Source organism: Panthera leo, chromosome A2 (genome assembly GCF_018350215.1).
Source record: "Panthera leo isolate Ple1 chromosome A2, P.leo_Ple1_pat1.1, whole genome shotgun sequence".
Classification (NCBI taxonomy): Eukaryota; Metazoa; Chordata; class Mammalia; order Carnivora; family Felidae; genus Panthera; species Panthera leo.
The window spans coordinates 96,251,022-96,271,745 of NC_056680.1; the positions used below are offsets into that span (position 1 = coordinate 96,251,022).

Here is a 20,724-nt window from a genome sequence, read left to right on the forward strand (position 1 = left end):
TTTTTGTGCTTTTCTAGTTTTCTGCCAGAGTCTTAAATATGCCAATGCCCTCATGCTGTTTCTGCTGAGCCTTCAAAAGTAATTTTGTGGAAGTTTTGAAGATGAAACAGTGTGTAATCAATAAGAATGTTCTCTATCCGCATTGATCCCACTTAAATAGCTCTCTCTATGCATTCTAGAAACTATTTGAGAAATAGCTTAAAATTAAATTATTTAATCGTGAGAAGTAAATCCAGAAAAAGTAAAGAGAATCCAAGGGAGCCGACTAGCACACACAATTCAGAAATTTTCTTGTCTTTAAAATTATTTTTAATGTTTAATTATTAGAGAGAGAGAGAGAGAGCAGAGGAGGGGCAGAGAGAGAAGGAGACACAGAATCTGAAGCAGGCTCCAGACTCTGAACTGTCAGCACAGAACCCGAGGTGGGGTTCGAACCCACGAACCGTGAGATTATGACCAAAGTTGGCCGCTTAACCGACTAAGTCACCCAAGCAACCCCAGAAATTTTCTTGTCTTAAAGATAAAAAAAAGAAGTTTTCTTGTCTTTTGAGCAATAACCTGGAAGATAATCCATTAATCACTGAAGGAATTTTAATCTGGTAGTATGGACATCTTTAACAAAAATCACTGGAACATATTTATTCTCCCTGGAAAACGTGTGTGTGTGTGTGTGTGTGTGTGTGTGTGTGTGTGTGTGTGAGTATGTGTGCATGCACGCATGCACAAACAAAAGAAACCCAACTTACCTTTAATTTTGTTTAAATAATGTTTAAGTAATATATTAAATAAATATACATAAATGTGAAATTATAATACTTTAAAAGGAGGCTTTAAAGTGCTAAACATTAAATCTGTCTATAAGAGACTAAAGCATTTTATTCCAATAACTTTTCTGCATACAGTTTATCTCACATAACACTTATGCTCCAGTTTCCTTGAAAGTAAAGAATATACGTTTAAAGCCAATGCATTATTGAATAATGCAGAAAGCTTAATAAGTTATTGGTTTTTAGGACTATTCATTAATAAGAAAGTTGAGGAGAAAGGAATAATTATAAATATTCTTTTAAAATATAAATTGATGACCTAACAAAGTTTTTCACTGTTTATTAAAATCTGTTTCATGTGGACCTTTTTTTTTTTTTTTTTCAGGTATGGGGTTTTTTGCTTATTTCCAAATTCACTGTGGTCATGAGAGAAGCTGTTAAGTACTGAGAAAGTCAGATTCAGCTGTCTGCTTTAATGTGAATCACGCCATGATTGTGGATCTTTGAAAAAGCATGGTAGGAACAATTTTTCATAGAATTACATAATATTAGACCCTTGTTGAAGTTAGCAAAGTTGACTTAATTACTAAAAAGAAAACAATAAACATTTATTTTTCTTCATAAACATCATAAAAACTTTGTAGAATACTTACATTTACAATGGATAATATGGTTATATTTGTAGCTATTAAAGTTATAAATTATTAAGCTAATGTGAATTTTAGAATCTCACATGTAGTTTGTGGATAATGTTTTTATTAAAACATATTGTGTTTTTCTATCTTTCTGTTCATTTTGAAAAGTAAGGAAAGATTATTTTAAGACCTGGTCCTGGCACTTTGCAAGTCTCTTCAGTTTATATGGTCGTCCTTCAAAGGCTTGTGAAAAATTCTTCTAAAAAGGTGAGACCCAGTGAGTTGAACTCTTCAGCTAAGATAAACTTTAGAAGCCAATACTTTTTTTTTAATTTAAAGAAAATTTTGTTTAACGTTTATTTATTATTGAGAGACAGACACAGAGTGTGAGCAGGGGAGGGGTAGAGAGGGGGGGAGACATAGAATCTGAAGTAGGCTCCAGGCTCTGAGCTGTCAGCACAGAGCCTGACACGGGGCTTAAACTCACAAACTGCAAGATCATGATCTAAGCCGAAGTTGGTCGCTCAACCAACTGAGCCACCCAGGCGCCCCAGAAGCCAATACTTTTCTAAAGAGAAAAAAGCTTTTTTAAATATACAGAGTGACCCTTGCACTCTGTTTGAACATCCAATTGCAGGGAAAAGCATGGAGAATGACTATAATCACCTACCCTTTTTGTATATGATTCATATACAGAACTTGAACTATCAAAGGATGGAAGGTCCATAAATGTAGCATGAGTTTATGCATGCAAATTAAGAAAAGGTTGACATGCAAAATGCACAAATGATCTTCTAAGAGTCCACTGTCTTTGAAAAATACTATTCTCAAGTTAATTTATCAATTTAACTTCATGTTGCCTAATTTTGTTTTCTATTAAAATTTAAGTGAGATGTCCTCATCTAAAAAACAAGTAACTTATACATCTTTTAAAAGAATATTTGTCATCAGTATAGCCAGTGGTATGCTACAGTACCTTGTACCAGCTCATGAGAGCCAATTGTGCAGATATTTTCACAACTGTGTTCAGTGATGTCACATTGGTAGATTGAAATCAAGTGTAGTGGGAATATTTACACCAAAGAAATAAAAAATTACTATAAATCACCGTCCTACCCTTCCCAGCCCCAGAAAGCTGGTTTCTGGGGCTATACCATTAAATATTAATATGTAATGAAATGAAATGAGAAATTTGCTTGGAGTCAGAATCCAACTTTCCAGTTAGGGAAACATTTTGGAGATTTTCTTCAGAGAATATTATAAAAGATTAACGTGGTTCTCATAAAAATCCACTCTGCCTTATTAAAATATCATCAAAGTATAATGAAGTTCATCAGAAAGAATGAATAGGTATCTATTAACTATGAAAACACTACGAAAGTCCAATAATTAAAATAGTGTGTTACTGGTGCAAGAATAGAAAACTGGATAGAACAAAATAAATACCCCAGCAAAAGACCCTATATGTAAGAGCAAGAAAATGTTATCCAATATTTACTGTGAGAATAACTAGTTGGCACTTTGTAAATTAAAAAGAAAATCATTTGTGGGGCTCAGTCTGTTAAGTGTCTGACTTTGGCCCAGGTCATGATCTTGAGGTTTGTGAGTTCGAGCCCCACATCAGGCTCTCTGCTGAGGCTTCGGATTCTGTGACTCCCTCTCTCTGCCCCTCCCCTGCTCACACTCTGTCTCTCTCAAAAATAAATAAACATTTAAAAAAAAATTAAAAAAAAAAAAGAAAATCATTTGTGCCCTGTACCTCATACAGTTAAGTACGTTTCAAAATGGAATTAAAAAATATAACTGTAGAGAAAGTAAAAGGAAATAGAATGTTTATCAACTGTTTCATCAAACCTCTACAGGTAGACAACTTTCTAAGTTTCTCTCTTCAGACTTCTGCTTCCAAAGCTGAACTCTGTTGCTTTCATTCTAATAATGTAAATAAGATAGATACACTAAAATATCACAGATTTTTTTTTTTTTTTTTTTAATTCCATCAGGGGTGTCTGGGTGGCTCAGTCGGCTAAGCGTCCAACTTTGGCTCAGGTCATGATCTCACGGTCCGTGGGTTCGAGCCCCGCGTCGGGCTCTGTGCTGATAGTTCAGAGCCTGGAGGCTTCTTCAGATAATGCGTCTCCCTCTCTCTCTTTCCCTCCCCCACTCACGCTCTGTCTCTATCAAAAAATGAATGAACGTTAAATTTTTTTTTTTTAATTCCATCAGATTGCTGAGGCTGCAAAGAAACCTAATTGAACTAACTTCCAGAAAGTGGTGACCCCTCACTAGAAGAGGAAAGACAGCGGTTTCCTTCTGTAGCAGGATGGTGGGGCGGGGAGGCCAGGCAGCGGGGAGAAATTTTTTCAGCAACATGTGGGTGAGTGTGACCGATTAGATTTCTAAGCGTCTGACCACAAAGGCAACATCTACCACTGAGTCCCAGGAACCCATTCTAATTTCTTTACAAGTAATATCACTTAATTAGCACAGTAATGCTGTGTTACCACTACCTATATACAATTTTTATTCCTGTTTTACAAAGAGAGTACCTGAGGTGGAGAGGTCATCCGCCCAAACTTATGAGTGGGAACCAGGATTTATGTTCAGCCAGTGTGACCTCATAGCTCTCAGTCTTAGCTATGGTGCTATTCTGCTTCCCAGTAAATATTTAGTCAAAGGTTATTCATCAGTATAGCCTGATGAAGTTATTTACTAACTGAATGAACCCAAATTATCAAGCGCTTTTCCCACTTTCTCTACAAGAAAGCAAATTCAATACATATAATTTGAAATTTAAGAGCATTGAAAAAATAGGACAACTAGTTTATTTTATAGAACAAGCTTTCTATGGATGCAGGTGCTGGGTTTTCTGCTCCAGAATTCTGATGTTTAAGATGGTGCATATTTGCTTTAGATTTAACGACTATTCTCTGTTCCAGTAGTATCCAAGAATTAATTTGCATGCCAATTTAAATTCTATCAATAATATGTGTAATTCTCCCTCTCCTCATTGTAGAGACCTACACCTTGTATCCAAAAGGGATGGTGCAGGTAAGTAATACTTTCTTTTCTGTGCAAATGTGTTAGCATACTTCCAAGGACCAACTCATAGTGAAATGAAGTGACTAGATACTTGGCAGAAAAATGTGGACATTTGGGATTTTTATAAATTGCTTCAATTTTCTCCACCCTTTAAAATATAGAATATATAGTGTGTCACCCACCACCCAAATATCTGCAAGTCTTACACTGTCTGAATAAAAACTATAGTGTGAATATTTTGCCTGAATTGTTATAATCAACTTCCCAGACACCTATAGCAATAAAGTACTATAGAGTTAGCAATGGGCTTGTGAAGGATTATGAAGGGCTAAAACTTTTCCATATTTGAGGTGTTCCCCCAATTTTATTTCTGGGAGTACTTTTTGCTAGGGGTTTCCAAACAAAAGGAAGAAATGGTGCTGTCAGAAGAATCTCTGATGGGGCAGGGACAGGCCCTTCCAGAGAAGTCTGCTGCCTGCCAGGAATCTCAGCCAACCTGTTTTAGGCAGTTTTTAGAAAGAATTGTAAAATAAGAAATGGACAGTGCAGTGATGAGAATCACTTTTACATCGCCCCCAAACCCCATTTCCTGAAATCCCCACCTCCTTGATAATATCTAACATTTAAATAGTGTTTTAATACTTTACAAAGACTGTCATATAACAGCCAAACCTTAATCTTGAAATCCATCCCCCACTTGCCATCACTGGTTTTCCCAAGGCTTTGATATTTCATTTATTCCCATTGTTGGTTCTCTTGTTTCCATCTTCTAGTCATTTTTCTTTGGCCTTCTGTTCTTCCTTTTGCAATTTTAATTATTGACAATGATTTTTGAGTCTTCCCTGAGCTCTGATGTCACACAGTTGGCACAGAGTACACAGTTAAATAATTCTTCAAAACTGAATCAATCTCTGATAGGGATGTCCACTTGGAAGTCACAGCATCATCTCAAAGCCTGACACCAGCATGTTGTCTTGTAAAATATCTGATGTGTCTGTTAACAATAGGGAGAACTAATATTTATTATGTGTCATGTATTTTCAATAAATTATCTACCTCTCACAACAATCCTAGGAAATAGGTGAATAAAGAATGAAGAAACAGTCCCAAAAGGGACTGAGCAAGTTAAGGAATGGTGATCTGAACTCAGGTCATCTAACTCAAACCAGAGTCCCTTATATCACATCATAAATCTTCCGGCCTCTTATATGAAAAGTCACTTAACCCCTCTCAGTTCTGGTGTTTCCACCTGTCCAGTAGAGGCCTGATGATAAACACAGCCAAAGACAGGACCTGAATTGATAGGTAATTAAGGATGAGCAAAAAGGATTGCACTCAGCAAAATCAAAGATAATAGACTTACAACTGAAAATACAAAGAAAGAGATTTTTCAAACTGAAGTCATGATTTATGTCATTTGTTTGAAGCAAATTCTGAAATAACACAAATATATTAACTTTTTCCTGATTTTGTTTGGGATCTGTTTTCAGGACCGTGTCTCAGATTCTATGTAAAAACAACAACAACAAAGAAAACAACACTTGAACAAAGAGGCAACAAAGACAATATATTTCACTAAAAATTTTATTTTTAGAGCCCATCAATGGGCAAATCCCAAACAGTAGCAATACAGAGTATTTAAGAACATTTTAATATTTCTTTCTATCCATCTTTGTTTTCCTTTCCACAAACAAACATACTGGATTAAAGCAACAATACTCTCAACCCCAAGTTCAATGCCTGAGTACTTTCAATATCTATTTTGAACACATAATAAAGCAGAGGCAGTTAATTTTATTTCCACTCGGAGCTTAGCAATTACTTTAGCTTCACATTATTCTATCACAAATTATAACCAAATGGCCTACCTAAGCAGCTAAAATCATAAAATTATTATAAGCCAAGTCAATGGTATGTATAAAGTTAACAAAAAACAACTAGACTAGTATACATTTGTTTTGGGCCCTACAAGAAATATGCCAAAATAACAAGCTTTAGTAAAAGATGAGGTCCTTGGGCAGAGGAAAACGAGAAGTCATATCATCAAAAATTTTGAGGAAAACTTAGGTAAGAGGAAATCAGCCTATAATTTTAACCAAATGAAGGAAGAAAGGGGAATACATTATCAGGGTTGATGACAACTTGGGAAAAGACATATAGCATTCAATCACAAACTTGTTCACTACCTCAAGAGCTCAACATCAGGCTCTCCAGGCATTCTGTTATTCTCCCACTAAGTTTCTTCACGTGAACATAAACCTACATTTATGCTAATAACAGAGTATTATACGGCTATTTAATCTGATGGCAAACAACAGGGAAAAAAATTCTTAGGGCCAGACTGACTTCAGCCCATCTCAGTACCCCTGAAAATAGGGGCAAAAAATTAATCATTAAGAAACAGTATTCAAAGAGTACTGTATTACCTAATGTGATTTATAAAACAAGCAGAATTCAGTAATCGTCAATGGAAAAAGTCATAATATTTGAAAATTAGGAATGTTTTGATGCTGATTTTTTTTACCAAAATGGTACTCCAAACAGTTAAGTTGGAACAAATCCCAAACTCACACTTACTTGCATCACCTCAGTTTAATAATCCAATAAATGACAAAAAAGACAAACAATGAAAACAGCATCATATAGCACAACAGCTTTGTTTGGCTCCCTCTAGATAAAATCTTCAGTTTTCCCATAGTTTTACCTAGAAATCCAGTTGTAGAATCAAACTGTGAATCCTATGAGGAGAAAAGGAAAACAAAATAGTTAGATTCTAATATTGTACATATGCACATTTAAGTAATTGAATATACTGTTCTTAGAATACATTTTTAATGAAATTTTTAGTGTTTAATCAATTCAAGAGCCTGTTTATAACTTGGGTAATCAAGCCTGATTACTCTGTGCAAAATAGAGTAATTCTCTCAATGAATAAAAAGCTCTTTCATCGAATAAACATTTCTTTCAGCATCAGAGTAATTCAAAATCCCAAACTATTTAGGTCTTTTTCCAATTGTGTGAATTAAGACACTAATAATAAAGGTAAGTAGTTTGTCTACTATCATACAGGTGTTTGATTCTCAGTTTTTGTTGGGGCATTGCTCTCAAAGGGCAAATGGTTGGTTGCTTTCAGTAATTCAGTATGATAATTCATCTAAAGTTTAATATGGTTAGCAGTTAAAGGTACTTTACTTTTAAGATTCTTTAATTCAGATAGCTGACTTTGAAGTACAGCAGAGTTTATTAAAAGTTAAGAGAATATCATGTAAAGGTAGTAAAATGTGGTTAAGACTCCAAATATGGATGGGGAAAACTACCATATTAAAACATAATTGGAAACTGGAAAAGTCCTAAAGATGAGAGGACTAGGTGTAGATTAGAAATACTGCACTTTTCACAGAAATCTCAGTATCCTAAGATGTAAAGGCCCCAGCATAATGACAGCATTTGCACAGCTCGGGCTCTATGTAGTTCAAGCACTTCAGATCTATAGCTCTTCACCAGGGTTATGTATCACAATCACCTGGGACACTTTTCTTTTTCCAAAATACATATATGTAGGTCCCTCCCCCTAAAATTCTATTTAGATTGAGAACTAGCATAAACACTTACAGAAAGTTCCCCAGTGATTTGAATGCACAACCTCCATAAGAACATTGCTTTCAATGACATATTTCTGAATAACACAATTTTAAAAGCAAGTGGAGAAACTAGGGAAGGTCTAGAGAAATTTGACATTCGAAATAAATATTAAAGAATGGTAAGAGGTTCTACAAAGAAAGGTATATGTTGCTGAGCTCCCTTAGACTGGAGAGATAAAAGGCTCTGGGATGTTACTATGTTCAAATCTTATTGATTTGTTCAGAAGTGATCCTTAGGAGATCAAATAGAAATAGGCTCACATTACATGAAAGACAATCAATTGGATGGATATGAAGTGCTTTTTGATTACTTGGTAGTCAGTATTCATTGAGATCTCCACGAACACTCAAAACAGTCATTTTTCCTGAGTCTTTAACAGTGTTTTAAACATAAGATTAAAAATACAATGGCTTCCACCTCCTCCTCCTACTCACAGTGTGTTAGGTAAGATGAAAAATGCAAGAATGAATAAACCTATTAGTTATTTCAAAGCAATGAGATACAAATAGACCGGAATCCAGAACTTATGATCTCTAGATTAAGTTCAAAATGGATAAGAGTTAAAATGATATTATTCCTGATTAACAGACTAAATTTGAGAATATTAGATCAACTTTCTTAAATTTAAAGTCACAACCACTTACCATTTCAGCTAATAATTTATTTTGATGTTTAACCTCATGGCCTATTTCAATGGAAAGCTATTAAAAAAAAAAAAAAGACACATGCATTATTACTCACATAATGGCATTTAAGTGTTATAGAGTAAAATGCCATTCTAAGCATACACATTTTCTCAAAACTGTCTTCTAAAACTATAAACTACATATAGTTTTTTCTGATAATTTTTCCACTGACATTAAAGGAAAATAAATTTAGAATTTCTACTGTTTCCCAACTATGGATATTGTCTCCCTGCTCTACATTTTGATTTCATCTTAATATTCAATTCCATCTTTTAATTTTGGTACACACTTCTCTCTGGTTCTCTTATCCTTGCATGCTTTTTTCTTCCTCTCTTTATATTGTTCATACAACAGCATTTATATGTATATTTTCTTCTTTACATTTTAAGAGATATATATAAGTACTTATATTATCAATTCAAATCTACATGGGACATTACTTTGAATATATGCCTAAACTAGTTATTTATTCAGATTCTTTTCTAAAAATGTTTATTTGAGAGAAAGAGAATGAGCAGGGGAGGGACAGAGAGAGAGAGAGAGAGAGAGAGAGAGAGAGAGAGAGAGAGAGAGAGAATCCTAAGCAGGTTCTGCGCTGTCATCATAAAGCCCAATGCAGGGCTTGGTCTCATGAACCATGACATCATAATTGAGCCAAAATCAAGAATAGGAGGCTTAACTAAGTCATGGGGTGCCCTATTTAGATTCTAAAAGTTTTTCTTTAAAGTATGACAATAAACTGGAAAAAGATTGACAAGTTATTGTTAAGGCTCAGCCGAGCCTTAAAAAAATACAATTTAAGTGATTATTGCTGTTATTCAGACCAAAGCCTATTCAATACTTTATATGACAAATTCATTAAAGGCTTCACTTCCAAGATATTTGGATAAATTACAAGCAACAAATGAAAATCTTGGCAAACCATTGCAAATATTGTTCTCAACTTCTCTTGTGTGGAAAGTATATGGGGTGATACACAAAATCACACTAGAATTCTATAGATCAGAACATGAGCGTTTTCCCCAAATTTAACAACCCAGAGATAATAAAGCAACTATAAAGCCAAATAGCCCAAATCACCTAACTACTTTCTACAACTTTCATTCATGACAAGGAAAGAAATTTCCCGGGGGGTGGGGGGGTGGGGAGGTAAAGCTTTCTTCCAATAAGGAGCTAAATTATCAATGTCAGAGTTAAAAATAAATAAATAATTCTTAATTCTCTATCAATGTTGATTTTCTAAACTGTTAACATTATACAGTATTACTTAGTTCATAAATCAACTCTTCTTGATCTAATATGACTTTGAAAACAACACTCTTTTCAGAATGTTATTAGTATCCAGGCTGAACACAATTGTATTTTCCAAAGACTAATGAAATACCAATTAAGTTTTAGCAACATGAGTTTCTACTGAAGGCTCTATGAGTTTATAGCATGTTTACTGTAATACAGAATCAATTACATACACTGTTAAAATCATATTTTTGTAATTCTTTTACTTAACACATGTTAAACTCAATACCACTGATAACGAATTATGCTTAGGTGCTGTGTTAAAGATAAAAATAAAAACAGAAAACCCTACATTCTGGTAAATTTCTTTTACATACAAATAATCCCAATGCAGATTCCTATGCAATACATGCTGTAGAAATGGTGCAAACTGTCTTATGTTCACAAGGAAAAGAGTTACTTTTGATGTGGTAATTAGGTAAAGCTTGCAGGAAGGAAGGAGTGCAGTGAAGTGGAGCCTTTACTATTAAAGGCTTTGGCCAATGTAAGGAGGGAAAGGACACCTCCCCAGTAAAGGGAGAGTATGATCAAAGATGTGGGAGTGCAAGTGACACCATGCACAGGACGAGAGATTCTCTAATGTGTCTGGCAGAAAACATATACACATTCCAGAAGTGTAGGAGATAAGGTCTGATAAGCTGTGGATAATCTCTAAAGGACCCATTTAACCAAGCTACAGAGTATGGATTTTATTCTTACATCATGGGAAGGCACTGAAGACTTCTGGGAGCAAAGGATGCAATTTTACAAACACTCCAAAAAGATGGTGGAACATGCAAAAAATGAGGAACAAATAGGTTACAAGGCTCTCTCCATACTTTGCCTACGAAAACCAGGGGATAGTATCAGAAATAGAAAAGTAGAAACAGAAAGAAGGAAGCACAAAACTCAGTGACTAACGTGATGTACAAAGATAGAAACACTGAGATGTGTAGCTTAGTATACTAGAAGAACGAAAGTCAGGAGAAGAACTGCTTGGGGGTGGAAGATGTACCGCTCTGAGACATTACTACAGACAACATATAGTACTGTAGATTTACACACACACACACACACACACACACACACACACACACAGCTAAAGTTAAAAAAAATAAATGTACCATTATGTTTTGATTTGGCCACACTTTTAATCTTCTATTCAAATCATGTTTAAATTTAGTTTACTTTGACCTCACTGAACTATACACAACTTGGGTAACTGAATTCCTCCATATGATACCAACAAATAGTTTATAAGTACATGTGTATACATAAATACACAAATTGGAAAGTATATCATCTGTTATGTACTTACAGATTTTATAGCAGTTACTTTGCTTCTCAGACTTTCAGTGAGTCTCTCATTTTCCTCTTCACAGGCACTGTACCCACTGTTAGCATACCCATAGTTCCCATAGTTGCCTGGAGGTACTCCTTCACCTGCAAGGATCAGAGTCACAGTATAGTTGTAGCAAAAACAAGCCACCTTTGAAGCCTTGATAGAAAAGAACCAAAAAAGACCCCTGGAGGGCGTTGCAGACCACACATGTCTATAACATTCACACTTCAAAGGAATTTTAAAAATTAATAACCAAATGGAGATCAGAACTTTTCTAATGCCCTCTTTTAAGCAAAGAATACTCAATTTGTTTTATACTTATTTACTGATTGCTTATTAATTGCCCACAAGACACTAAAGTAGGCACTGATCTACAAGGATATTCAGGATACATTCCTTCTCCATAAAACTACAACTTTTAAAAAGGATCTAAAAGTAAGTCTCAACTATCCATTGAAGAAGCTTGGCTACGAAGGGAAAGGGAGCAAGAGGATAAATGTAGCAGGAAAGAGCTCATGGCAGAGGGAGGGTCCTTTATTTGCATTTCTTTCTTTTAAATAGAAGAGAGAACTTATGGAAAATAACTTATGGAGAACATTACCTGAGAATTAAGAGGGGAATTCATTCAACAAATATTTCAGAAACTTCCATGTGTCAGATCCATTGTTCTTTCTAGGTACTACTTTTTGGAGCTTATCGTCTGTGGAATTGCACTTCAGAATACATAGTCCCAGCTGCTATCTAATAAAGTGCTTGATATTCACCAGGCAATCAAACGGGTGGAGTGAGCCTGAAGAGTGAATCTATATATAAATATGCTAAAGGATTGAGAGAGGAAAGCATAGTTGAGGGTCTTATTTAACCACGTTTTCAAAAGACAGTTGATACAATCAGTTTTCTCAGTAAAGGAAGAGATAAGGCTGTCTTTAAGGAACGGTATCATTTGGAAAAAGCAGTAAGGGGAATAATGAGGGAAAGTGACTAGGACTACACGGATCCTAGGGTGAGAAAATAATCCTGGCCGAGGCAACACACTGTGGTGGTTTCAATCCTCCTGAATGTGTGATTTTTCTGAAGAAGGACTCATCAGCCTGAGTTAGCCCGTGAGAACCTGCATCGTTGGATTGATCAAGAATTTCATCAAGAGATTTACAGCACTGGGGCTGAAGAACAGAGCTCCAAAAGGCTGAGACTGCTTGACAAAAGAGAGGTTTAAGATATGGAATATGGGGTCTATACTGGACAGGAATTGAAGTAGTTACAATGGAGAAATGAGGAAGGGATGATACAGAGACTAGGTCTCTACAAACTCAAAGAGTAGATGGGGCAACAGGGACAGTAAAAGATGGAAGGGTAGGAAGTAGCAGTCAGTGCTCATAGTTGAAGGATGGCTGAAGTGTAAAATGGAAGCTCTTTCAAGACACAGCAGGAACCTTTCTTTAAAAGGTAAAACTCCCTCTGAATTCTTACAGCTCTTGCTGTACATAACAGTAATATCACACTCTAGATAGTTCTACAAGGGCAAAAACTAAATTTGTTTCACTTATGGCTATATATCCCCCACAAATGTGTACACACACACACACAGATGCACACACACAAAGGCACACTCAATAAATACTTGTAAATGAATTAAATAGAATCTGAATTCACTGTTATGCAACTCTGAATGAGCCTGCCTTTCTCAAGAATGGAATCATAAACTTCTTTGAGGGCAGAGACAGTGTATCATACTTCTATATCCCCTGTACCTAATGAGTACTTTATATGCAGCAGACACACAATTTCCACCACCACCGAAACCACAACAAAATGTTTAACACTTGTTTAAGTGCGTTCCAGGGTAGAAAGATTTGCATTTCCCAAATTTTCCCTCAACTGCTGACACACTATCCATAAAACTCTCCAAATATAGTATGAAAAGTTGTAGGAAAGCTAGTGAATGCCAAAGATCATCCTTAGCCTTTGTCCATTTACATATATGCTACTTCTTTTGGGTAGTTTCTATCAATGAGCCAAATCATTTAGAGATTCATGTGAAGTGTTCCACATGAATATCTATCAGCTTCAATATTTATCCCAAGTTTAAAATTCCAGGCCAATACACACTGATACAAAACAAAACAACACACAGAATTTAAAAAAATTACAATCACAGCACACCAGTGTAAATGATAACAATAGACACTTAAGTAAACGTCTTGTCTTTCCACTCAACTACAAGGGAGCTTCAAAAACAAAACAAAACAAAAGCTCTATCCATATCCATCCTAGAGATTCTAATGTAATTAGTCTGGGCTGCAGTCCAGGTATCAATGCCTTAAAAGCTCTCCAGGTGATTATAATGTACAGTCAGGGCTAAGAACCACAACTTCTCAAGTCACTTTGTTTCCTGCAATTTAAATGATGGCACACTGCTGGAAAAAAAAAAAAAAAAAAAAAAAAATTCAAAGGGCCCAAAAGACCTATTGCTGAGATCCAAACTCCTTGGCCGGCACTCAAAAGATCTTCTCAATGTGGTTCTGGTTCCATGTCTCCTAATTCAATCAAACTGGCTTAATGATAACCCTTAAACACACTATTCATAATTCTAGTCCTACAACTTTGGGGGGGGGAGGTAGGAATAGGGGAGGGGGAGTCTGGTTTCCAACTGGAACTTGCCTGTCTCACCCTCCATTATTCAAGCTCTAGTGCCAAGTTCTGATATCTCCACAAAGTATGCAGTGCTCTATCTCTGAAACCTCTGAGACACTAGCTGTAGCACTTATTCAGTATTTGGATGCATAGTTATCACCTTATACCATAATTTATCTTTGTACATGTTCCTACTCACCATCCTACAGACTGGAAGCTCTGGGAGCACAAACAGGGCCACAATTAACTGTACACTTAGAGCTTACTCAAGTACACAATAAATGTCATTAATAATGATAAAAAGAAAAAAATTAAGCATATAAAACTGAACTGTTCAAAATTAGTTATTTTTCCCCTACAAGTTACTTGGCCAACTTTCTATGATCCAAGTATTCATAAAAGCTGTATTTTTCAAAAGCTCTTCCTCATACAATTTTTTAATCAATGTATACGTCTAAAGTTACTGGAAAATTTCACTAATTTTAAATACCTGGCACTTTCGAAAAACTTTTTTTTCCTCTAATTGTAACAACTGAAAAAAAGCAACATTCCCTTTTTCCAAATATTCCATATATTTTCTCAGGTATACTGTACCCCAATTTAGCAGGTTTTTTTAAAAAAAGTATCTCTTATTAGAGAGCTTCAAAAACCAGAAAATGCTGTTTTATTAGCTGTGCCTTATAATGGCCCCCTTAAAAGTCCTTGTGCTTGGTGAACCTGTTTCCTAAGTTTTCACAGTGGAGCAAGACTCAGATAAGAAATGTTCTGGATAAAATGGCCTTTGCCCCCAATCTTACACACTACAGTCTTTAACAGTAACGACATGTACGTTTACCTTTGTAACTCACTGTTACCAGTTTAATATGATTGTTAGTGTGCTTCGCGTGCAACATTCATTCTTCAAATTTCGCTTCTGAAAAAACTAACATCCAGGACGAGTACAGTATGAGAAACCGAAGCCGGAATTCGGGAAACCCAGCAGTTTTCATAATCACTCTCTGACAGTCATTAACAATTAAAAAAAAACAACCTTGACTATTGAGTTGGCACCTGGACATACCCCACCCCCATTCCTCCACTACTCTATAAACCTACCATTGAAACTTAGGACTGAACCAAACTATAGAAAAGCTTTTGAATCTGGGACAAATGGTGTGTTTCCACTCGGCACCGCCTCCAAAGACCCTTCCAATACATCCTGTTTTCTGGCCCAGATTCCAGTGACATAAGACCGGTCCGGTTTCCTTCCACATCCCCGCGCCCAGTACGACCAGTTCTAGGGACCCGAACTTCGAACCTCAGCCCTCTTCTTACCCAGGCCTGCACGCCTCATCCTGCCAGAGTAGGGAAGGAAAAAAAGCAGAAGGAGGGGTGGGTAGAAAGGAGCCACGGGCCCCCCGGACGGCGTCTTCAGAACCAGGGCCTGAAGAAACACCAAGTTCTTTCTACAAAGCGCCACGACATCAGTGGACGCTAAACAGCGCGCCGGTTGATGGCGTCACCCAGGCACTTATCACTGCCCTGCGAGGCGGCTTGAATGGTATTCTGGGAAATGTAGTTCACCGTCAACACAGGTAGTGAAACAGGAGCCTGGCGTGAACCGGGCTCCTAGAGTGGGCGTGGCTTCCGGAAGAGGAGCTAGCGCTGGAGCGGCTCCAACTCAGGTTCTCAAGATCTGGCTTTTTGCTGCTGGGCTCGCGCTTCCTGGACGTTACTCTCAGCTTGTTGCCTACCGAGTTGAACCCCGTTGATCTGCCCTTCTCAGACCTTGAGAGGATGGTTGACTCATCTTTCCTGATTCCTCCTCTTACTTCCTCTGACCTCTAGAGTCAGTTCAGGGAAAGTCCAGGAAAACTTGATTCAAGATAATGATCTCATACATAAGTAATCTGAGACCCACCAAAGGAAAGGAAGAGGGTAACAAATTTGTGCTGGGTCACACAGTAGTTAGAAAAATCAGGTCACTTGGAATAGGACTCTTGCTTGGAATAAAGTGGTTAATAAAAGGAACCTGGTTTCCGGAGGCACTAATAAGTTAGTTGCCTGTTACTGGATTGGTTGCATTTCTAGAAAGAACATTGGCTATTAGTTGTTGAGGACCAAAGGACCCCTAAACTCTCTCCCACTTAGATCTTTCTAACATACACAAAGGATATTGAGATACATTGCACATTACCATGTGTGAAATAGTAAGGGCTTAAGAGCCTGTTGGCAAGGTTAGGGGGGCACTGGAATCCGGGTTAATGTTGCATCCACACGACTCCTGAAACAGAATGCTATGGGAACCAGTGACAGTCACAACAAAGTTTATTGCAATGGGAGGCAAGGCAAACTGATCGGTCCCGACAGACACTCTTGACCAGAGTGTGGTCTCAAACAGCCGGGGTACAGGGTTTTTATAGCTGACCACATCGTCTTATCACCTGGGAACAGAACAAAGGAATAGTGCCCAGGTGGAAACAGTTCAAACAGGCCCTTGCCCCAATCCAAACACTAATCACATCCCTTGATTGATAGGATAAGGCTGTTACCTCTTAACCTATAGTGTTAAAACAAAACTCTTATTTCTTAAGACTACAGGTTAGCCCTACACTACAATTTAACCCTTACATTCCCCCCTTTTCTTGTCCATGAATCAATCCCTTGATTCATCACTAGGAACTAAGGGGACATAGTTGGACCTAATCATAATTTTTATTTCACCAACTCGCCTCTTGACATACTGTACTAACCAACTGATAATGCATGGGCCGATAGTTAACCCGAGAAGTAACAACAGTAGTGGCCCGGCTATGGTGGTGAGCAGCGATGTGAGTCAGGGGGACCAAGAGTGATACCAATTATTGCTGGCCTCCCTGGCACGTTCCCTGGCTCTAAGATTGTTCCTTACCAAACTGAGAGTGTCTCGAATTCATCCGGAATTGCTGGCATGACACAGTATGCACCAACCCTGCCCTTGGAGGTCCTCTAGGGTTAAAATTGGTCGTGAACCCCAAGGGCACAATGACATCATACATTCAGAGGCCCCAAGTGTGCCCAGTATCTCAGAATGAGGAAAAAATAGATGAGCTGGTGTTGGGTTACATTTTCCTTGGGCCTCACATTGGGGGTTCGGGGTTCTAAGGAGAGTAATTAGGGGGTCAATGTCCCGTCCTGTTAACCAGGGGGCTAGCATCCCATAACCCCATTTGGCACAGTGGCATTGACCCTCTCCTTCACATTCATTTTTTCTGTCTGCATCTTAGCCAAATTTCGCTCTAGTGCCCTATTTCCACATCCACAATTGTTCTCCCCAATGTTTCCGAGAGTTCTTGCCCAGGTTTGCAACCCCATTCTTCTCCTACCAGGTCACACAGGTCGAACAAGAAACAAGGCATAGTACGAGAGGCATTAGATGTTACCACCTTCCCTGTGACAGTGTCTGAGTTCCCATTGGTATGGCCAAAAAGACAAGGGGTGCAGTTCCGCACAGTCTCCCAAGCTTATTATACAAACCCAGACTATTATTATTCCTTTTAACCTTCCATCGCTGTTCGTTCTCTGGTCCCGTATCAGTCCTGGGTGTTCCCACCTCCGCGCAGTTTTTCTTAACCTGAGAGTGATGAATCCAGGTTCGGACACCGTCTATCTTCATGGCCATTGGTGTAGTCAGGATCACAGTGTGTGGTCCTTTCCAGCGTGGCTCCAGGGGTTTAGGCTCGTGCCTCTTGACCCAAACTAAGTCTCCTGGTTGAAAGGGGTGGGGAAGAACAGGATGGGCAAAGGCCTCTTTCAAGGCATTAGTTATTTCCTTTTGTACAAGATGCAGGGCCATGAGTGAAGCCAACAAGTGGTCCTGTTCTAGCTGTTCCTTTATGTCATCCCCTAGCTTCCGCAAGATAGGTGGAGGTCTGCCAAATAAAATTTCATAAGGGGACAATCCCTTGATAAATGGAGTACAACATGCTCGCAAAAGGGCAAAAGGCAGAACATCAACCCAATTTTCACCAGTCTCAAGGGACAATTTGGTTAAGGTCTCCTTTAGAGTCCGATTCATCCTTTCTACTTGACCCGAGCTCTGGGGTCTATATGAGCAATGTAATTTCCAATCTATTCCCAATGCTCTGGCTAGACGCTGCAATACCTGTGCCGTGAAGGTGGACCATTGTCCTATCCTATGCTCAAAGGCAGCCCGACTCTAGGAATTAGTTCATTTAATAATTTTTTAACTGTCACCTGAGCCATTTCTGATTTAGTGGGGAATGCCTCAACCCACCTGGAGAAGATGTCCAAAAAAAATCAAGCAGATATTTGTATCTGTATTTCCCTGGTTTAATTTCAATAAAATCTACTTCCCAAAACCGGCCTGGCTCAGTTCCTCTATCTCTTTTAGCTTCTGAAAACTTATTTGCACCGCGATTTACTTGGGCGCAACTTACACATCTTTCAACTGTCTCCTCAATCTCTTTTCCCAGCACTTGCGCCCTGAACTTTTTCTGCACCAATTCCGCCATCTTTTTTTTTTCCCAGATGAGTCCCTTGGTGGAGGAGATGCACCATGCGTCACCCAAGTGACTCGGGTAAGAGTATCTTACCTTCAGGATCCTGAAACCACTTTTGTCCCGGTATCATACTTCCTCCTTTTTTTGAAATCCACTCCACATCTTTAGGCGTGTAATTGGGCTCCGGTGGAAGCAGGGGGTCTATCAAGGTCGGTAGTGCCAAAGCACTTTTACTTTCAGTTAGGGCAGCTTTCCCAGACTGCCCGTGTCAGCCAGGCGGTTTCCAAATGCCTCTAGGGAGTTGCCTTTTTGATGTCCAGGGCAGTGAATGATCTTGAGACTTGCAGGTTAGATGGCTGTTAGAAGGTCTAGAATTTCGGCTTTATTTTTGATGTCCTTGCCCTCCGCTGTGAGGAGGCCACGCTCTTGACAGATGGACCCGTGCACATGCACAGTTGCAAAGGCATAGCGGCTGTCTGTATAAATATTAACTGGCTTGTTTTTACCAAGTTTCAAGGGCTTTAGTTAGTGCGATGAGCTCTGTGCACCAGGCTGATGTTCCTGGGGGAAGGGTCTATTGCCATAGGACCTCGCGGTCTGTCGTAACTGCAGCACCCGCATGCCTTTGCCCTTGAAACACAAAACTGCCGTCTGAAAACATGTTGATATCAGGATCCTGTAGGGGCACGTCCGTGAGATCGGAGCAGAGGGACGAAACTGTCGCTAAGGTCTCTGGGCAAGAATGTAGAGAGGGACCTAGTCCTTTGGGCAGCAAAGTAGCTGGGTTTAAGGCTTTGGGGGCACAAAAACGTATTGGGGCTGGTCGAGCAGCAATGCCTGATACTGGGTAATCCGAGCATTTGATAGCCACCGTTCTGGGGGAGCCCGCAGTAAGGCCTCCTCCATGGGGCACCATAACAGGCAACATCTGTCCCAGGGTTAGTTTATCTGGGTCTTTGACTAGTAGCGCGGTGGCAGCGATCTGTCGAACGCATGTGGGCCACCCAGAAGCAACTGGGTCTAGCCTTTTGGATAAACAGGCCACTGGTCAGCGCCAAGGTCCCAGGTGCTGAGTCAGAACTCCCTTGGCTACACCCCCTTTCTCAGCTACAAACAAATGGAATGGCTTAGTGGGACCTGGCAGGGCCAAGGCCGGTGGGGTCATGAGAGCCTCTCATAAAGCTTGGAAGGCTTTGGTTTGAGTCTCCCCCCCATGTGAAGGACTCCAGAGACCCCTTGAGAGTGGCATACAAAGGGGCTGCCAGTTCAGCAAAGCCACGTATCCATAGTCTGCAGTAGCCTGCTGCCCCCAGGAACTCGCGAACTTGTTTGCGAGTTTTAGGCTGAGGAATATCGAGTATAGCACGAATTCTTTGTTCACCGAGATAGTGCTTACCTTTTTTAATGTTGTAACCTAAATAAGTGACCGCAGTGTGACAGATCTGCGCTTTTTTGGCTGATACTCGGTATCCCAGTTTTTGCAGAAGACTCAAGAGTTCCTTGGTGGCACTCGGGCATTCTGAACGAGAGGGGGCCACCAGCAAGATATCATCAACATACTGCAACAGAGTTCCCTGCGGTTTGGAGATTCGAAATGGTTCTAAATCCTGGTGCAGGGCTTCATTAAAAAGAGTAAGGGAGTTTTTGAATCCATGGGGGAGTCGTGTCCAAGTGAGCTGTCCAGCTTTTTCCTCTTCAGGATCGGTCCATTCAAATGCAAACAGTGCCTGGCTCTGTGGGGCCAGTGGGATGGCAAAGAAGGCGTCTTTTAAGTCCAGAACTGTATAATACACCTGAGAAGGGGGAAGCAGACTAATGTGAGTATACGGGTTGGGTACAGTGGGATGAATATCCATTACTCTGGCGTTTACTGCTCTCAGGTCTTGAATTGGCTGGAAATCGGATGAGTTAGACTTTCGGACAAGGAGAAGTGGAGTATTCCATGGTGACTTGCATGGGGTCAGAATGCCCAAGTCATGCAAACGCTTGATGTGAACAGCAATTCCCTGCCTAGCCTCCCAGGACATAGGATATTGTTTCAGTCTTACCGGAAGCGCAGACACCTTAAGTTCCACAATTACTGGGGCTTGATGAATCACTAGTCCAGGTGGATTGGTCTTGGCCCATACCTGGGGAAAGTCCACCTGGAGACTTTTGAGGGTATCGACTGTGTGAACATTTTCATTGGGCACCGGGGTAAGTAGGCCCTCTTCCCCAAGTGGC

General features: G+C 39.1%; 2 protein-coding genes across 4 annotated transcripts; both read right to left on the minus strand.

The window, feature by feature from the left end:
- Window positions 1-5,163: 5,163 nt before the first annotated feature.
- On the minus strand, window positions 5,164-15,541 carry BET1 (Bet1 golgi vesicular membrane trafficking protein). 3 transcript variants are annotated; one of them, XM_042917956.1, is made up of 6 exons: window positions 15,116-15,267; window positions 14,856-14,942; window positions 11,363-11,487; window positions 8,728-8,784; window positions 7,146-7,179; window positions 5,164-5,435 (listed from the first exon to the last, which is right to left on the minus strand). In XM_042917956.1, exons 2-6 carry the CDS (start codon window positions 14,911-14,913, stop codon window positions 5,377-5,379), a joined length of 333 nt encoding a protein of 110 aa, XP_042773890.1. In that variant the 5' UTR covers window positions 14,914-14,942; window positions 15,116-15,267; the 3' UTR covers window positions 5,164-5,376. The 3 variants fall into 3 exon arrangements, with proteins under 3 accessions (XP_042773890.1, XP_042773878.1, XP_042773880.1); XM_042917944.1 differs by lacking the exon at window positions 5,164-5,435 and having other exon boundaries at window positions 7,019-7,179; window positions 15,116-15,264; XM_042917946.1 differs by lacking the exons at window positions 5,164-5,435; window positions 14,856-14,942; window positions 15,116-15,267 and adding an exon at window positions 15,335-15,541 and having other exon boundaries at window positions 7,019-7,179.
- An 806-nt stretch (window positions 15,542-16,347) lies between these two features.
- LOC122207784 lies at window positions 16,348-18,565 on the minus strand. The gene has a single exon (XM_042917967.1). The coding sequence runs from the start codon at window positions 18,054-18,056 to the stop codon at window positions 17,418-17,420; it is 639 nt and encodes a 212-aa protein (XP_042773901.1). The 5' UTR covers window positions 18,057-18,565; the 3' UTR covers window positions 16,348-17,417.
- Window positions 18,566-20,724: the final 2,159 nt, after the last annotated feature.

What these genes read in the sequence shown, in the direction of transcription:
- LOC122207784 (XM_042917967.1), bottom strand. Translation starts at nt 18,056, where the DNA reads ATGAATCGGACTCTAAAGGAGACCTTAACCAAATTGTCCCTTGAGACT.
- BET1 (XM_042917944.1), bottom strand. Translation starts at nt 14,913, where the DNA reads ATGTTGCACGCGAAGCACACTAACAATCATATTAAACTGGTAACAGTG. An exon ending in GGTAACAGTGAGTTACAAAG is followed by an intron (nt 11,488 to 14,855) that starts GTAAACGTACAT and finishes TGATCCTTGCAG; the next exon opens with GTGAAGGAGTACCTCCAGGC. An exon ending in AAGTAACTGCTATAAAATCT is followed by an intron (nt 8,785 to 11,362) that starts GTAAGTACATAA and finishes TTTTTTTAATAG; the next exon opens with CTTTCCATTGAAATAGGCCA.